Source organism: Lactuca saligna, chromosome 8 (assembly GCF_052625555.1).
Source record: "Lactuca saligna cultivar CGN05327 chromosome 8, ASM5262555v1, whole genome shotgun sequence".
In the NCBI taxonomy this organism is placed as follows: domain Eukaryota; kingdom Viridiplantae; phylum Streptophyta; class Magnoliopsida; order Asterales; family Asteraceae; genus Lactuca; species Lactuca saligna.
This window is the reverse complement of record NC_136424.1, coordinates 76,530,326-76,549,180: the sequence shown is the minus strand read 5'-3', so window position 1 is coordinate 76,549,180 and position 18,855 is coordinate 76,530,326. Positions and strand designations below refer to the sequence as shown.

The 18,855-nt window shown below is 37.5% G+C and overlaps 1 protein-coding gene and 1 non-coding gene across 2 annotated transcripts; one reads left to right on the top strand and one right to left on the bottom strand.

Moving 5' to 3' along the window:
• Positions 1 to 15,175: 15,175 nt before the first annotated feature.
• On the bottom strand, positions 15,176 to 15,282 carry LOC145013490 (small nucleolar RNA R71). Its single transcript, XR_013665046.1, has one exon. It is a non-coding gene; the product is annotated as a small nucleolar RNA R71 (small nucleolar RNA).
• Positions 15,283 to 16,158: 876 nt separating this feature from the next.
• Positions 16,159 to 16,979, top strand: LOC145009780 (uncharacterized). The gene is made up of 2 exons (XM_078968412.1): positions 16,159 to 16,527; positions 16,635 to 16,979. The coding sequence occupies exons 1-2, from the start codon at positions 16,159 to 16,161 to the stop codon at positions 16,977 to 16,979; spliced, it is 714 nt and encodes a 237-aa protein (XP_078824538.1).
• The last annotated feature ends 1,876 nt before the right edge of the window (positions 16,980 to 18,855 follow it).

Genomic DNA, 18,855 nt, shown 5'->3' with positions numbered 1-18,855 from the left:
TCTTTTATGTTAAACACAAGTTTATATTTTTTTCTACTGTCCGTATAATTTTTCAAACAAGCAAATATGTTCATTGATTAGGCAGTGGGTTATCCGGCGAGATTCCAAAACCACTGTGGAATCATAAAAAAAAAAAGAAAAAAAAAAAGAAAAAAAAAAAAGTGGTCTTTTATGTTAAGCACAAATTTACATTTTTCTGTCCATATAATTCTTCAAACAAGCAAATATATTCATTCAGTATAATTCTTCAAACAAGCAAATATATTCATTGATTAGGCAGTGGGTTATCTGGCCAGATTCCAAAACCACTCTAGAGTCGAAAATTGAGGTTTCTTTTCTTTCCACTAAACTAAAATATCAAGATTTTTTAATTTTTTTTAACACTCATGTGTTTGTATAAAGTTTAATACTATTTAATTTATCAATTCGCAACTTGGGATGTAAGTTCGTCTAGCATCATCTTGCAAAATATTATAAAGTTGACGATTTGTATTGCGGTGACATCTATTTAATAGGGGTGAGCATTTGGACCGGATCAAATCGGCTTTTGGACCGTACCAGTTCCAGAGAATATTGTGGATCATGGACCGGACCGGATGAGTTTGGTTTTTCCGGTTCTTGAACATGGTTGGACCGGTACAACTTTACGCACATAAAATACAAGTAGTTAAAACGCGTTTTTGGATTTGATACAACTCGTTAAAATGAATATGTTGTTGAGTTTGATATGTTACAACTCGTTAAAATGAATACGAATTTGAGTTTTATATGATACAACTCATAAAAGTGAATACATTTTCGTTTCTTGTACCCCTTAAACCGATCAAACTTTGATTGTTTATACTATTTGTTTGAATGTTGAATCAAATAAGTTGATGACTTTATCATAATTCATGCATAACTAATCTAACTTTATTTATAATATTATAACTTGCAAAATTAATTTTTCAAATAAAAGCACATAACATATAAATTAAATTCATCAACAAAAGTTGAAATCTTAACACAAACATACAAAAGTAATTATCGTAACACAAAAAATCATAATTTAAAATTTAAAATCAATCCAACTAACAAACATCATAATCTAATCTTCCCCATATCATTGTCATCTAAATTTAACATGTTTAAAGATTGTGTAATCTCTACATAAACACAAAATGAAAATGTTATTCGTATTTAATAAAAAGTAATAACTGAAAAACTAAAATATTTCGGCTTTGATATCCCAACTTTGAAGGATTGTAACTCATTGAATATAGCACAAAAAAATTAATAATTATAGTCTAAATTCATCTACAAACTTTAAATTATATGTTGGAAAAAACTGCATGTCAATTCGACTTACGAATGAGATATGCATGTTTAAAGAATTTCACAGAATACAAAATTTAAATTTATTGCCGATAAGTTGAAATACTTCAGCATTGATATCTCATCTTTGAAGGATTGTAACTCATAGAATATATAACACCAAAACAATAAAATTATAATCTAAAGGGTAAATTACATCAATCGTCCTTGTGCACATGTCAAAAAGCATGTTTAATCCCTATTTTCAAAAATTAATTCGGACTGTGCCTGGTTTGTTTTTTCTTGCATACTTGGTCTCTATTGACATGAAATGACCATTTTACCCTTAATAATTTTTTTATTTCTTTCATTTATTTATTAGTTTTAAATTAAAAAAAATAATAATAAATAATCTCTCAAGAAATCAAATCCATTACTCCACGAGTCCAAACCCTCTTTAAGACCTTAAACCAAGAAATCGATACATCCACAACCAAAATAATCTCAAAAAATTGATACATCGTCGACGATCATTCCTATCTCAAACCAACAAAAAAATTCCACCGGTGAATCCCAGGAGCCCGTTTCCACCCTTGCAATCTATGATTTTATAAATGTCACATAAATCATCCGATCTGGATTTTTCATTCGCCATCCATGGTCTGAACTCGTCGGCTACTCAAGAATGTTGACCACCACGAATGTATGATTTAGATTTCAACTTCAATTTTTGGAACCATCCCACCCTTTTCCTCCACACAAATCGGAAAAATCAAACCTCAAAGATTAAATCCTAAATCTGCAAATCAAACCTACCTAAACCCTAAACCTGCAAATTGGAACTAACGATTTGCAGGAGGATTTCGATCAACGGAATTAGACCGAAAAACGTGATGTCCACTACCACCGGATCGAGGAGGATTCCATCCACCACCATTTATTCTTCCTCATAGATAGTGTAAGTCGACGGGGGCTAATTTACCTCGCGATGTGGATTATAGCTTCATTGAGATTCAGTTTGTGGGTTGATGGCTTATTCAAGTCAACGTGAAGGTGATTCGAGGTTTATGGATTCAGAGAGGGATTTGCTTAAAGGAATGACAGAGAATCCGCCAGTGATTTTGTTGCATGCAGCGACACAACTAAATCCACGATGGAACCGATCTACTCCAAGAAAACTTGCTTTCTTTTCCGATGTGTGTGTGTTTTGTGTTTCTTATTTTCTCAAGCAGAACACATGTTTATGTGTGTGTGTGTGTTTTGTATTGAAGAAGAATGGAGAGAGAGAAGGGAGAGAGACATCGGAGGTAGTGTGGTATTTTCATGCATATGAGAGAGATAGATATTAGAGAGTTGTTTTTTTTAAAGTTATAAATAATAATAAATAATATTATATTAATTAAAAATAAATATCCAAGGGCATGATGGTCATTTCAAATGTGGAGTACTAAATTCACAACAAAAACACATATCAGGGATGGAGTTAGCAAGTTTTAAGCAAACGAGGGACGACCCAAGTTATTTTTTGTAAATATGGACTAAACACGCTTTCTGACATGTGTAGTTGTGTACAATGGACGATTGGTGTAATTTACCATATTCTAAAATCATTTACAAACTCTAAATTACACGTTGAAAAAACCGCATGTCAATCCGAATTAAAACGAATGATATCTGCTTGTTTAAAGAATTTCATAGAATACAAAAGTTTAAATTTTTTTGCTGAAAAGCTGAAATAATTCAGCTTTGATATTTCATCTTTGAACGACTGTAACTTTTTGAATACAACACCAAAAACAATAAAATAGGTCCCTATACATTTTAGTGCTACCGGGATGAATCGAGTACATGGTTTTGTGTGCTTCTTCCATTAGAAAATCTCTTATTCCTCCCATCTTAGGTACCCAAATCCGATCTTGAAATACCTTCAGTCCTCGACTGTTTGTACCGAACACTAATGTTTTGCCCAAACGTTCTTCCTTTCGGTCATTCTTCTCTAAAGCTTCTTCTTGAGCTTTCCTGATACTTTCCACAATCGTCGAGACGACTTCAATTCTCAACGCTCTTGGCCTTTTCCTTTCAAGGTTGACTTTCTGACTGAGAGCATCAACAACAACATTTGCTTTACCGGGGTGGTAAAGTATCTCACAGTCATAATCCTTGAGTAGTTCTAGCCAACTTCGTTGCCTCATGTTCAATTCTTTCTGATTAAAGAGATACTGGAGACTCTTATGATCAGTGAAAAACTTGCACTTCGTGCTATAGAGGTAATGCCTCCATATCTTTAAGGAAAATACTACCATCGCCGCTCTAGATCATGAGTGGGGTAGTTCTTTTCATGCTCTTTCAATTGTCGAGAGGCATATGCTATCACCTTTTCTCTTTGGGTCAGAACACAACCCAAACCGACTCCAGATGCATCACTGTATACCGCGAAGTCTTCAAATCCATCGGGTAGAGAAAGTATAGGTGCTTCACATAACTTCTTCTTTAGCTTCTCGAATGCCTCATCATGTTTCTCACTCCACGTATATGTAGCTCCTTTGTGGGTTAACGCTGTCAGTGGAGTAGCTATCGAAGAAAATCCTTGGATAAATCTTCGATAATATCCGGCTAATCCTAGAAAGCTTCGAATCTACGTCGGACTCTTTGGACGTTCCCACTTTATTACCGCTTCGATTTTTACTGGGTCAACCATTATCCCTTATTGGTTAACCACATGACCCAAGAATTGGACTTCTCGGATCCAAAAATCACACTTGGAGAGCTTAGCGTAAAGCTTTTCCTTCTTTAACACTTCCAACACTTCCCATAGATGCTTGCCATGCTCCTCTTGGCTCTTCGAGTAGATCAAAATGTCGTCGATGAACGATATCACGAATTTATTGAGGAATGGTTTACAAACCCTGTTCATCAAATCCATGAATGCTGACCAAATTACATAACCAATAACTTGTAGTGTCCATATCGCGTTCTGAATGCAGTCTTCTCAATATCCTGCTCTCTCACCTTTAGCTGATAATATCCTGACCTAAGATCGATCTTTGAAAAGTAGCTCGAACCTTGCAGCTGATCGAATAGGTTGTTAATCCTCGGCAATGGATACTTGTTCTTCGCCGTTGCCTTATTCAGCTCTCGATAGTCTATACACATTCTCATGCTTCTGTCTTTTTTCTTGACGAATAACACCGGAGCTCCCCAGGGTGATGAACTAGGTCGAATGAAACTGTTGTCCAATAGCTCTTGAAGTTGCGTCATAAGCTCCTTCATCTCCATCGGTGCTAATTGGTATGGTGCTTTCGCTATTGGTGTCGTCCCTGGTAACAAGTCTATTCGGAACTCTACTTGTCGATCACGTGGTAATCCGGGATTATCTTCGGGAAAAACCTCCGAAAAATCACACACGACTGGTATATTCTGCACCTCCTTCTTTTCCTTCTTAGCATCGATTACGAATGCCAAGTATGATGCACATCCCTTGGACAAAAAATTTCTGGCTTCATCAGGGAGATGATTCCAGAATTTACTCGATGTTTGTCCCCGTACACCATAAATGACTCTTTTCCGGGTGGGTTCACCCTTACTATCTTCTTCTTGCAAAGAATCTCAGTGTCGTTGGCGCTAAGCCAATCCGTTCTTAAAACGATGTCGAAACCGTTTAACTCTATGGGTAATAACTCCTCTTGGAATTCGTTTCCGTTCAGGTCGATGACGATGTTCCTAATATGGTTACTAACAGATATGAACTTGCCACTGGCAACTTCCACAATTAGGGCATCATCAAGTTTTTCTATAGACAATGCTAATATTCTACCAAACTTATGGGATACAAACGAGTAGTTTGCTCCTGAATCAAATAGTATGTTGGCAGGTAAACCATTTACAAGAAAGGTACCTGAAGCGACGCCTACTGCCTCCTTCGCAGCCTCGAGCGTCATTTGGAAAGCTCTTGCCTTCGGCTTATGTGGTATGTTGGGTCTCCCTACCTCCTTCTTCTTCGGGAAGTCCTTCAAAATGTGCCCCTCCTCATTACACCCGTAACATGCCTTCTGGGTGAGGGTACATTCGTTGGCATAGTGCCCTGGTTTTCCACACTTGTAACAAGTGACTCCCCCGTCACATTTCCCAGTGTGCTTCTTTTTGCACTTGTTACACCACTTCACTTCTGATCCTCCTCCTCTCGAATCCGACTTCGAGAATCTACTCTTCTTATTGGACTTCGAGGATCCATCAAACTTTCGTTTTTCACCAACCTCGACCCTTTAGAGACCCCTTTCTTTCTGCTGGGTCTCCACATTTTTAGCTACTCGAACAACTGATTTCAGTGTAGTTGCCATCTTGACTGTTGGGCCAAAGTCAGCGGGCAATCCGTTCGCGAACCTCTCAATTTTGGAGAGTTCGGTTGGCACTAGGTACGAAAAAACAACTTCATCTTCTCTGTGAATGCAGTAGCATAGTCGTCAACGCTCATGCTTCCCTTCCTCAAGTTTTGGAACTCATTGTTCAGGTCGATCAAATCTATCTTTGAACAATATTGCATCTTCAACTGTTCCAAGAACTCATCCCATGACATTTTCAGAGCTTCTCCTCGCAGCATTGTATCTGCTAATAGTTTCCACCAGCTCAAGACTCCAGTTTTTAGTTGTCTTACAATGAAGATGGTATTCTGCTTCTCGCTGCAGTCGTAGCTTTCAAACACCATCTCCATCTCGGAGATCCAATCCATTATCTCCACAGGCTTTGGGCTTCCTGAGAGACTTGGTAGTTTTTCACCAAAGAAATTCTTGTACATCCGCCCATCCTTGTTGTTTCTCCTCTCCGGGCCATCCCTTTGCTCACCTTGAGTCCCTACTTGACTCCCTAGGCGGCTGTAGTTCCCTTCCTCAGATTGCTCGGGAATCGGCTCGGTCGGTTCAACGTGTATGGTAGGTTCGTCCCTATTTTCGTGGAACATCTGTCTCATTTTTTCCCTTTGTTTAGCTAGCATAGCCCGAATCATGGCTTGAACTCCAGCCATGGTGACTGGCTCGGGTGCAACTCCTACTACAACAGGTATTTGCTGAATCACTGGGGGTTGATTCCTATTCCCATTCACATACCCAGCTCCACTGCGGGTTCTTGTCATTTTGATGTATACACCGTATAAGGTGAATTTAGATCTTTGTTTAGGATAGACGTTTAAATCATCCTTATCACTCCAAAATGTTTACATGCTAGTTCTAATATCGTAATCGTACGTTTAGAATCCTAAACACATAAGGTTTCCGGATCCGGTTGGCAACAGACCATAGATCTGAATAAATAACAGCATATAAGGCACACAACATTTAGTACATAAAAGTATTTTAGGCATAATTCCTAAAATAAGCTAGTGCTCACACCTCACTATCATTGCCTAGCATTCTAAGTTCAAGTCTAGAAATCGTACAAATTCCTAGTTCGCTTAAACTAATGCTCTGATACCAACTGTGACATCCCCAAAATCACGGCCATAAAAGACCGGTTTTGTTTATACTTTATTTCAAAATCAAAGTAACCTTTTAATAAAAGAGTTGCGGAATTTGTCCCAAAACAATAATATGATAAAGATTTATCAAAAGCATTTCCTTATAAATGTATTTCATTAAAAGACTTGGCATGTCATGTTCGATACAGTATATAAGTATAAACAATACAATATAAGCCTTACTACATTATTTCATATCTACAAGCCTATATCCGTAATCCCTCATCCCAACACATCACAACTATGCTCGAGCGCCACTACCTGTAATACATAAAACTGAGTGGGTCAGGCTTGGGAGCCTGGTGAGCACATAGGGTTTTCAACCCACAATAAATAAGTTTATTAATTTCATCGACCAACAATAACCCGATTACCTGTTCCCGTTATCCTCACCTTACGTCCGTAAACACCTATCATAAGGGACCTATCCTAAGGATCATCATCGGGATGGACACTACTGCTAAGGGGGTTCCTCAACAATAAATGTCCTAAAGGAAACCATGAGGGGGATGGAGTACACCGGTGAACACATCGTTCACAAACACCTACATGTTGCGAGCCTGCCAGCGTTCCACTGGACTGTCTAGAAGAGTCTGTGGTCATCATCTATACTCCGCTAGATGACTGGATCAACAACAACAATATCGAGGCCTCTCATCATTTTATCACACATCGTCTTGTTACATATACCCATGTTTTACCCCAACATTTTTGTGGATATAAAATACATATAAAGTTTAAATCATTTAAAACTTGTATAAAAACATTCATCCAACATAGATAGCAAGTATACAGATAATATGCACACATAGCACGTAATATATAAAATACTTCATATCTATGTGTAAGATGAAAGTAACTATGCACTCACTTGAAAATATGGTGATTCCGAACTCAGACAACACTTCGCTTCTAAAAAAATAATTTCCTTCGACGAAACCTAGTATTATTACCACTAGAGTTTAGTCTATTATTCGCCGAGACTAATTAATAGTCTAGCTATTATTACTATTATATAAGCGTTAAAAAATACTTATATAACCCATAATAATAGTCCAGGTATTTATTATAAGTTCCTAATAACGTTACTATAATTAAATAAAAGCTATGTTAAAAATAGCGTAGGCGTAGCTCACTTACAGCGGGTTTTATAGAAAACCAGACTTTGCTTGGAGCAGCGTTCCCGAGCCAAAAATCTCTTCTTCTCGGAGCCGTCGAGCACTTCGGGGCTTCCGCTTCGTGCTAGGGAGGTTCCCTAGGCTTTTCGGGGGATTTCGGGGCTAGAGAGAGGTTCTAGAGAGAGAGTAAAGAGAAGAAAGAATGGGAAAAGTGTAAAGAAAATGAGGGTGGGAGAGATGGTATTTATAGGGTGAAATGTGGCTGAACTTGGTGCCACATGTCACCATCTGGTGGCAAGCCTTGGGGAGAAAGCAATGACCAAGATTGTGCCACGTCACCTATTTTCGCACAGTACACTTTCAACTTCTAAAATCCGTAACTTTCACATACAAGCTTTGTTTCTAACGTTATTTATATCCATGCGTAGGTAAAAATAATATATACAACTTTCATTTTGACTCTGTCGGCTAATTCTCGATTGATCTTAAATTTAACAGTACGAGGAGATTATACTGTTAAATGTCCGTGTAAAATTCATAACTTCTACATATAGACTCTGTTTTTGTCTTTCTTTTTACCATTGAGTTCCTATTAATGAGATATTCAACTCTCATTTAGGTCGCGTAAGCCAAAAACCGCTTGAACTAAAATTCGAGTTTCGGACCGTGTACTGCTAAGCCGAATCTTAGAAAAATCATAACTTCCTCATACGAAGTCAGATTTGGGCGTTCTTTTTATGGATGTTCTCGGTTTAACATATACTACAACTTTGGTTTAGATCACTAAGGCTAAAAAGTCCTCTATCGTAAATTCACTATTTACGTCTCCCGGTGCCGTGCCGGTTTTGCCGTAAAACTTCGACGGGCCATAACTTCTTCGTTATAACTCAGATTTCGCCGTTCTTTATATCCCCGTAATCCTTGTTTCGACCACTACAAATTTATGTAAAGATATCAGACTTATCTCATACTTTAATTTTGATTCTTATTTTTATTCTTTATTAATTATATATTTATAATTAAGTAATAAGCACACAAATACACATAATTCACATATAATCCAAATATTTCATCTTTATTACTTCAAAAAGATTTACAATATTTGACCTAGACTATTACATTGTCTAAAAATGCTTAGCCTCAAAACCCGGGCGTTACATAAGTCACTCGTAGTGGGATTAAATAATCTCAGAGTAATTGATTTGACCCAGTTGCGAAACTCTCGTCTGAATCTAACCGTTGTAGGGATGAATTTTCTACTTGAAGGATTATCCAAGCCTTCTATCGAGTATAAGTGTTCTGTAGGTGTTCATAGTCAGTGACTTTGTTTCCCTTTGAAGCATCAATGTGATCGGGGGTTGGAAGCATTTTGTTTGGTATGAAACTCTATGAGGTTGGCATGGTGGCGGTTCGGCGTGGTAGGTTTGACAGGTAGTCAGACCATTGAGACTTTAGGTTTTGGATTTCAGGTGAGATAGTATTGGTTTTACTTGAGAGATTAAGGATTCGTTCTTCACCGGGCTTGAAGAACTATTCTAAGGATGGTTTCAGTAAATTTAGATAGGCTATGCTATGATCAGAATTGGAAGTGTTATGTTTGGTCTGTTATTTGTTGAGAGTTGGGCATGGAGATGTTTCAGCATGAGCGGTCTGCTGGGGAGCCAGACCATTATAGATTTCAAGTCTCAGAAAGGTAGAAGTGGTTTGCAAGGGCTGAAAGTTGATTGTTGTCGTTAAGATAGAAGTTCCAGTTTGGGTTCTGATTGTCTTAGGAAGAATGTCTTATGCCTAGAATTTCCGATTGTGTCCCTCAGGTGGATTGTTTTGTTATGAGTGGCAGTAAGGAGCAATTTTGAGGGCGAAATCTAATTTAAGTGTGGGAGAGTTGTAACACCCGGAATCTCAGAGGTTCAATAGTTGAAATTAAACCAATTTCGAGTTGAAGTCAATGAGTTGGAGGAGCCAACTCAACATGTTGAAGATGGAAGGATCACAGAGACTTAATGGGCCAACTCGACGAGTCGAGGTGCCACAACTCGGCGAGTTGGGTGCTGTTTGAGAAACCCTAATTTTTAGGGTTCAAGCCAAATAAATATGTCATTATGTCCCATGCCCTGGCCTCCTCATCAACCCCCTTAGCTTAGAAACCGTAAAAATCTAACCCTTATCATCTTTGTGTGTTCTTAAGCTTGTGAAGATCATTTTTGGTAGATTAGAGCCATGGGAACAAGAAGAGGAAGTTGGTGAAGGAGAGGTAGTGAAACTTGAGCATGATGATCTGAAACATCATAATCTTTTAGCACTCATTTGAGGTATAAAGGTAGATATTGCCTTATATTTGCTTGGATCTCTTCTTGGGGTAGACTATATGTTTGGGTTAACTTGGGCCATTGAATTTGACTTATGTCTTTGACCTAGTTTTTCCTAAGGGGTGTTTAGGATAATATAAGTTGTATTTAAGGAAAATATGGGCTTAGGATAAGGCCCATATATAATTGGGCCTAATTTGGAAAATTAGGCCATTAGTGGGCCTTTGTGGATCTTTTGGTTTTGGGACTTTTGGTTAATGGAATAGGGACTCAGTTTTGGTTCATGTTGGGGTCGATGGTAAATTAGTCATGTTACCCCAAGTATGGATGGTGGCCCTTAGAATGGAACCCAATTGCTAATTGGGTGTTATTTTGATTTGTTAGATCGAGGTGTCGTCAGGGCAACGACTTAGGGTTTCTTTTAGTAAGCTTCAACATTCAAGGTGAGTCTCCTCACCATGTCAATGGGTCGAAGGCACCAAGGGCGACCCATGTTATTTAGCTGTAATGGTTATTTGCGAATGTGTTGTCAATGTGCTATGTATTTATATGAAGACCATGTGGAGGCTCCAATGACAGTTAGATAAGACCATGTGGGGGTTCCCATGGTAGATAGTCAAGACCATGTGGGGGTTCCCATGGAAGTTAGTTTCCATGTGGGGGTTCCCATGACACCCGAAGTAAGACCATGGAGGGTTTCCAAAGCATCCTTATACGTTTCCATGCATGACTTATGTGGACGTATGAAACGACCCAAAAATGTATGGTAAAAACTTCATTTTATTATAATCAAAACACTATTATAACTTTGTTCAAAACATTGTAAAGAATTTCAAGTAAAACAATTATTAGTGTCCAATCCCAAAGATCACATATTGCGGAAAACACGGGTGTATGCGCTGCGATCGTCCCGAGCTCTTTCATTTGAAAACTGGAGTACCTAAAACAAAACTGAAAACCGTAAGCACAAAGCTTAGTGAGTTCCCCATACATACCCCATATGAAACCACAAAAGTCATATCAAACAAAGAAACAAAAGAAGCTCTTCTTAAATCAAAACGAAAAGGCGATATGTTTATACTTGACATCAAACCCGTTGTTAGTGTTCCTTCAGTTTGTCTACTTTCGAAGGCTACCTCTAATATTAGATGGCTGTGGCATCGAAGATTGTCTCATTTTAATCATATGAATTTGAACAAATTAGTGGTAAAAGATCCTATTCGAGGTTTGCCAGTTTTAAAATTTGATAATGATACTTTATGTGCATCTTGTGAACAAGGAAAACAACATCGATAAGGACATCCAATTGTGATTGATTCGAAGATCATCGAAGCTTTGGAACTTCTTCATATTGACCTTTGTGGACCTTCGACAGTTGAAACACTCAACAAAAAGAGGTACATTTTGGTTATAGTTGATGATTTTTCTAGGTTTACTTGGGTATATTTGCTTCGTTTAAAATCAGAAACAGCTCAAGTGATGATCGATTTCATTAAACACATTGAGTTAAGTCTAAAGAAAAAGGTTTTCAAGATCAAGAGTGATAATGGATCAGAATTCAAGAACAAGATTCTGGATTCGTTTTTGGCTGACAAAGGAATTTCTCACAATTTCTCATCTCCTTATACACCTCAACCGAATGATGTTGTCGAAAGGAGAAATTGTCCACTTTGTGAAGCAGCAAGAACGATGTTGACTTATGTGAATCTTCCACAATATCTTTGGGCTGAAGCTATTTCAACCGCTTGTTTTACTCAAAATCGGTTTTTTATTCATAGAGGATTTGATATTACCCCTTATGAAATCATTAACAACAGGAAACCAAATGTTACAATTTTCCAGGTTTTTGGTTGCATGTGCTTCGTTATGAATGTTAAGGATAATCTTTCGAAATTTCAGTCTAAGGCTGATGAATGAATATTTTCAGGCTATTCTCATAATTTTGTGGCATATAGGGTGCTTAACAAGCGAACAAGGAAGATCTAAGAGACCTTTAATCTTACATTCGATGATCACTATATGAAAAGAGTAGAAAAATGTTTTGAACAAAAAGCAATTCTTAATAAATCAAATGATGAATATGAAAGTATTAATTTGTTAGATTTTGATTATGATTTAATTTTTGGTACTTCTGATAGGGCTGTTGATGCAGAAGTTCATGTTGAGGATAATCGAATTCCTGAAGCGTCGAAACATTCTGAGGATTCGACAGTATTACAACTAATTGCTGATTTAAACTCTACAACAAATTCTCTTATACATGTCGATGGTGTAACAGTTCAACCCAATGCTCGAGTGCAGGGGGGCACTTGAGTTTGACTGATGGAATTGAGGGGGAGAAAAATTTCGACAATGTACAAAATCAAGAAATTGAAAATATTGAGGGGGAGCATCATACAAATGATCTTTTTGTTGAGGGGCAGCAAAATAGCTCAATACCAATTTCTTCAAATGATGTTTTTCATGATTTTGTTGACAATGTGTTGAATGCAGGAGATGACATGGAGCATGAAGACGAATTCAAAGATGCACCTTTGGACTTTGATCCTACATATCGTCCAATAGATAGATGGACTCAAAATTATCCACACGAACAAATTCTTGGTGATCCACAAGTTGGAGTATTAATGAGGGCTCAAATTCGTGCGAAAACGAGGTACTAAATACTCACCAAGAATTTTGTATGTTTACTGTTTTTATATCGAAAATTGAACCAAAGTCTGTTAAGATTTTATGCGATCTGAACTGGCTGAGTTCGAAAGAAACAAAGTCTGGAGACTTGTTCCCAACCCACAAGATACTTCAATAATTGGTCTTAAATGGATTATTAAAAATAAAACGGATAAAGAAGGTAACATCGTGAGAAATAAGGCTAGGCTAGTAGTTAAAGGTTATTCGCAACAAGAAGATATAAATTATGAGGAAACCTTTTCCCCTGTCACAAGACTCGAGGTTGTTCGAATATTTGTAGCCTATGCAACACACAAGGATTTTGATGTCTACCAGATGGATATTAAGTGTGCTTTTCTCAATGGTGAACTCGAAGACATGGTGTACGTTGAACAACCCCCATGTTTTATAAACATAGAATTCCCTAATAATTGTTATATTTTAGATAAAGTTTTTTATGGGTTAAAACAAGCACCAAGAGCCTGGTATGCAACTCTTACCAATTTCTCAAAGTAATTGAAATTTAAACAAGGACCAGTTGATCCCACTCTATTTCAAAAGAAAGTTGGGAATCATGTCATTCTTGTTCAAATTTATGTTGACAATATTACTTTTGGCTCTACTGACACTGATTGTGGTATCCTTCGAAGACAAGCTTTTTCGTACAAGCATTCTCAAATGCTGATTTGGGGGGTTGTAATCATGATCGAAAAAGCAGAAGTGGTGGATGTCAATTATTGGATGGGAAGCTTGTGAGCTGGTAATCGAAGAAATAAACATGTGTTTTGATTTCCATGGCAGAAGCAGAATATGTTGTTGTTGCAACTTGCACTTCTCAAATCATATGGATTCAAAGTCAACTGCGTGATTAGGCAATTAACATGAAGGAAATTTCGTTGTATTGTGATATTGCCATATTTATACATATTTTACGCAATATTTATTTACATTTCTTTTAATATTTTGGTTATTTGCATAGAATTACGGTACTTATAAGGATAAATTGTTATTTCCAGCCAAAGTAGAAGCATTTTCGAAGAAAGGGACCAAAATTGACAATAATTGGAACTTTGGAGACTTGAAGGCTTAAAAGACAAGAAACCCACGAAATTTTAATATTCACGTCGTGAATAGTTCATGATTCACGAAGTGAGTGGAGAAGTCTAGAAGATATGCATCTGGGTGAAAGAGTCATTGTCGAATACGTAAAACTTGCATTCACGACGTGAATCCTTATGGTTCACGACATGAACTCGGTAAAATCAGGTATTATAAATTCTTTTGCTCATTACGAATTTAAAAACTTTTGGCTGGAGAAAAGGGTTTCAGAAGACGAATTTCAGAAAAAGAAAAGTCTTGGAAAAAGGTTTTCAACACCAAAAGAGTAGAGGTTCATAATTAGTTTAATTGTGGGGTAAAACCTACAAAGAGTTATTTTTTTTGTTTCAATTATTTTTCTGCATTACAAAACTCACGGCGTGAGCTTTAATGTTCACGACGTGAGAACTAGTATTTTTAGTTCTATTTGTTTTTTTAGTTTATCTTTCTTAGTTCAGTTTTACGTTTTTATTTTTTGTTTTATTTTAGGAGTTCATGACCAGAGGCTCTAACACACATTTGGTGCCACCACTTGAAGATCCCGAGTCTGCAATTCACAAAAAGAAGGATAAGAACGTGAAAGAAGATCAAACACCAAAGAAAACACCTTTACAAGAATTCAAGTCAGTGTTCTCAAAGAAGTCGGGGAAAAAACAGAGGAGTCGAGTTCATCTTCAAAGAACAAGAGCAAGCTTGAAAACTTAGAGCAAATACCTGTCCAAACCGAATCCGAATACGATACCGAGCCTGAATTTGAATTACATACAAGTGAACCCGAGAACGAGCCAAGGAACGAGATGGCGGACATTGAAGAAATGTCCATGGGAGCTTATAAAAAGAGAATTCAAGATGATATTGGTCCAAGTTTAGTACAACCTACCATTCCTGCCAATGCCACATTTGAGCTGAAAGGACATATCCTTTCTGCACTAAAGGATATCCCATTCTATGGAAAGAATCATGAGGATGCGTTTAAGCACTTAGATGAAGTCAACGACATTGATGATTATTTTAATGTCTAGAATGTGAATAGAGATACTGTCTTGCTAAGGATGCTTCCCGTTACTTTTAAAGGAGCTGCTAAGGATTGGCTAAAAGTACTTCCACCTGGCACAATCACTACTTGGGCTCAAATGCGTGAGCATTTTCTAGAGCAAGTCTATCCACCATCCAAGATAGATAAAATCAAGAAGGCAATAAGTAATTTTGAATAAAACCCGGGGGAGTCACTTTACGAAGCATGGGAGTGTTACAAAGGGTTGTTAAGGAATTGTCCTCAACATGACGTTAACATTCAACAAGAAGTGTCCATATTCTATGACGGGGTCAATGTGATGACAAGACAACTCCTTGATTCTCAAGGACCACTTACAAAGAAAAATCCGGGTGAAGTTAAGGAATTAGTTGAAGAATTTGAAAAGCATTCTCGTGAATACCACAATCCAAGGAATGAAGGTGTAAAAGGGGTTGGGAGTGCACGTTATGAAGAAATGGTTGCTATGATGGAAATGCTAAATACTATGGACCAGAGATTGACCCAAATGGACTAATCAATTCATGCAATTAGATTTGGTTGTGAATGATGTAATGAGCAACACTTGACTAAAGATTGCCATTTGGATGAATATGGGAACAACAAGGCTCAAGTTTGCTATTAAAGTGGAGATAAATATGATGAGGACTGGAGAAAACCATAGAAAGAGTAGCTGCCATACAATGAATACAAGTAGCAAAAGGAAGAGAAATATAAGCAAACAAGCCGAGGCTTCTACCAAAAAGAGCAGCCACCAACCAAGAAGAAAGTAGACTTAGAACACATGTTGACCCGATTCACGGAAGCATCCAAGAGAAGACATGATGATATCGATGCAGCGCAAAAGGAACACATGAATATGATGACAGAACAGCACAAAATGATGATTGACCAGCAAGCTTCATTAAAAAATCATCAAGCATTGATTCAAAGTTTAGAAGTCCAAGTTGGTCAACTCACTACTTTGGTTAATAACAAATTATCTTCACAACTTCCTGAAAATAAAGCTCAACCGCATGTTATGGCTATTGATACTGAGAAGAGGCAATCTCTAAGTTTTTGGAAGCACTAGAAGTGGAACCAAAGCAGCCCGATCCAAAGTCGAAGAAGCCGAAGCTCGAAAATGAAGACATGGCTGAAACACCAGACTCAATTTGTGAGTCCGCCATGCTCACATCGTGGGGCCAGTCTAAACAGAAAATGTCAGAATCCGTTCCTACTTATCGACCACCTTTACCATTCCTGTCTCGAGCTAATCTTAGTCCACTAGAAAGGGAACATCTGGAGTTTATTCAATTAATAAAGGGTATTCCAGTTAATACCCCTTTTATCGATTCGCTTTCAAAAATTCCAGCATACGTGAAACTCCTACAAGATCTTGTAGACACCCGTCAGCAGTTGAAGAAGAATTCTAAGGTCATTCTTTGTGAAAAATCTCAAGAGCTGTATTGGGAGAGTTTCCTAAGAATATGGGAGATCCTGGACGCCTCACTCTTCCATGTGAGTTTGGGAATAATATGAAGATTTATGTTTTAGCCTATTCTGGGGCTAGCATAAATTTAATGCCTTTTTCATTCTATCAAAAGTTGAACATTCATAAAATGAAGGCTACAAAGATGAGTATTCACATGACCAACCGTTCAGTGACACAACCCTGGGGCATTGTGGAAGATATTCTAGTAAAAATTGGGAAATTCGTTTTTCCAATAGATTTTGTGGTTTTAGATATGAAAGAAGACCCCGATGTTCCGATTATTCTTGGTCGGCCGTTACTAAATACTGCTGGGGCTTTGGTTGATATACGCGAATCCAAGCTCACTTTGAGAGTTGGAGATGATAAGGAAATTTTTGGAATGGAAGATGGTTTCCAATGGAGTGATGTTCAAGAAGAGGTTTTTAACATTGATGAAGATAATGAACTTGAAGAATTGGAAAAGCTTATGAAAGAATAAATCAAAAGAATTAATGAAGTCAAACACACTAAACCAAGAGCATCCGTTCCATTTTTCGTCGATGTCATTACTTATACAAAACCAACATCTTTGATAAGTGAGGAAAGTGATGAGGACGAGGCTACTTCCAAGGAGACAATTCCAATGGTGAAGGAAGAGAAGGTCCTTATTGAGCTAAAGAAGAAAGAAGAAAATTTGGAAACAAAAGGGACCAAAAGGAAGTTTGACATAAACGAGGCAAAGGCTAAAAAGGAAAATTCGAAAAAGGCATACATTATACGAGTCCAAGCATACAAGAGGCGATGGAAGGAGCAGAAAATCCAGCTAATGATGGACTCATTTGAAGATTCAACATAGGAGTCACGGAGTCTAGCTCAAGACTCCTAAAAAAGAAGCGCTTCTCAGGAGGCAAACCGAGTTTGGTTTGCATTTTCTTTCTTTTTCTTTTTAGTTTTTGCGTTTTTAGTTTTAGGGAAATAGATCATATCATCCAAATATCTTTATACACAATATAACACTGAGTGCGGGGTCCCTAAAAATGAAGTGGTACTAATTAAAAAATGTAGTTAATAGACAAATTTGGAGTTTATAATTAATTTCATGATCAGACAATATGCACACCATGAATCATTATGATTCACGACGTGAGTCCAGGTTGAAACGGACAATATGCTCCTTAGCACATTATTAGTCCAGCCCACTCCATGTTATAGTTCTATATAATTAAATGGCCCATTTTTTCAATTTAGTCCATGTCTGATTTAATTAAGTGACCCAATTGTACAACCCAAACGGACTCATGACGTGAATCCTGAAACACACGGGACCACGGATTAAAGATAGAAAACTCATTGACCTACTTCATTCTTTATTTCCCACAAAGTGAGAAGTTGTTTTCTGGTCCCCCTCTTCGCGATTGCGGCCGATTCCATTATTTAATCATCTTTTGCTTACGTAATCCTCCAAATTAGGTAAATTAATATTCTTTACATTTTCTATTATTGATTTAATTGCTAGATTTAGGGGTTAGGGTTTGTTTTTCATTATATTATCAAAATCAATGCCGTAAAAGTTTATATTATCTAAATCAATGCCGTAAAAGTTTAAATGTTATGGCAATAAACCCCAAGCATTGTATTAGCCCATTTTGTACACAACTTAGACGATTCTAAATTCAATTACAACTTCACGACGTGAATCTTTAGGGATTCAAGACGTGAATCCTAGGACTTGACAGTTTCTGTTCTGTTTAATTCTAATCTTTTGGGATGTTTTTGGTGGCTGTGCTTTATGATTATTTATGCAGAAATGGATCCTAGGAGGGAAGTACCAATTGGAGTGGCGGATTTACATCCATTCTACAATTTGCCAATAACAATGTCCTGAGAAATTTTGACTTGCTGGAACAACCGTTTGGGGTGGCTTTACAACAGGGAGATTGCAGTTGCACCCACCATTAATTGGACATGCTTGAGGGAAGTTGGACTTTTGGATAGGCTGTCCCTGTTTCTTACAAATAAATTTATTGGAGGTGGTTTTTCGTTTACTTGTTCAGGATGGCTTAATCTTTTCAGCATTCAAGAGAGGGTTTATAAGGAATTATGTGTGGAGTTCTTCTTGACAGTGACATTCCAAGAGAATGTCCAAGACCCTCATTTTCAGCAAGCTTTGGTATTCCGTCTCGGGGGAGAGTACCATGAATTCAGCCTCGTGGAGTTTTCTTGGAGGGTGGGGATATATAATCCCCAAGAGGAAATGACTCCTAAGTTTGGCATGTTCTTGAGGGAAGCGGTCAGAGGTTATACAGATGGTGCTACTGGGTTTGGTTTCTGGCACAATATTGCATCTGGGGTATTCAACTATGGAGTGTCTCCCG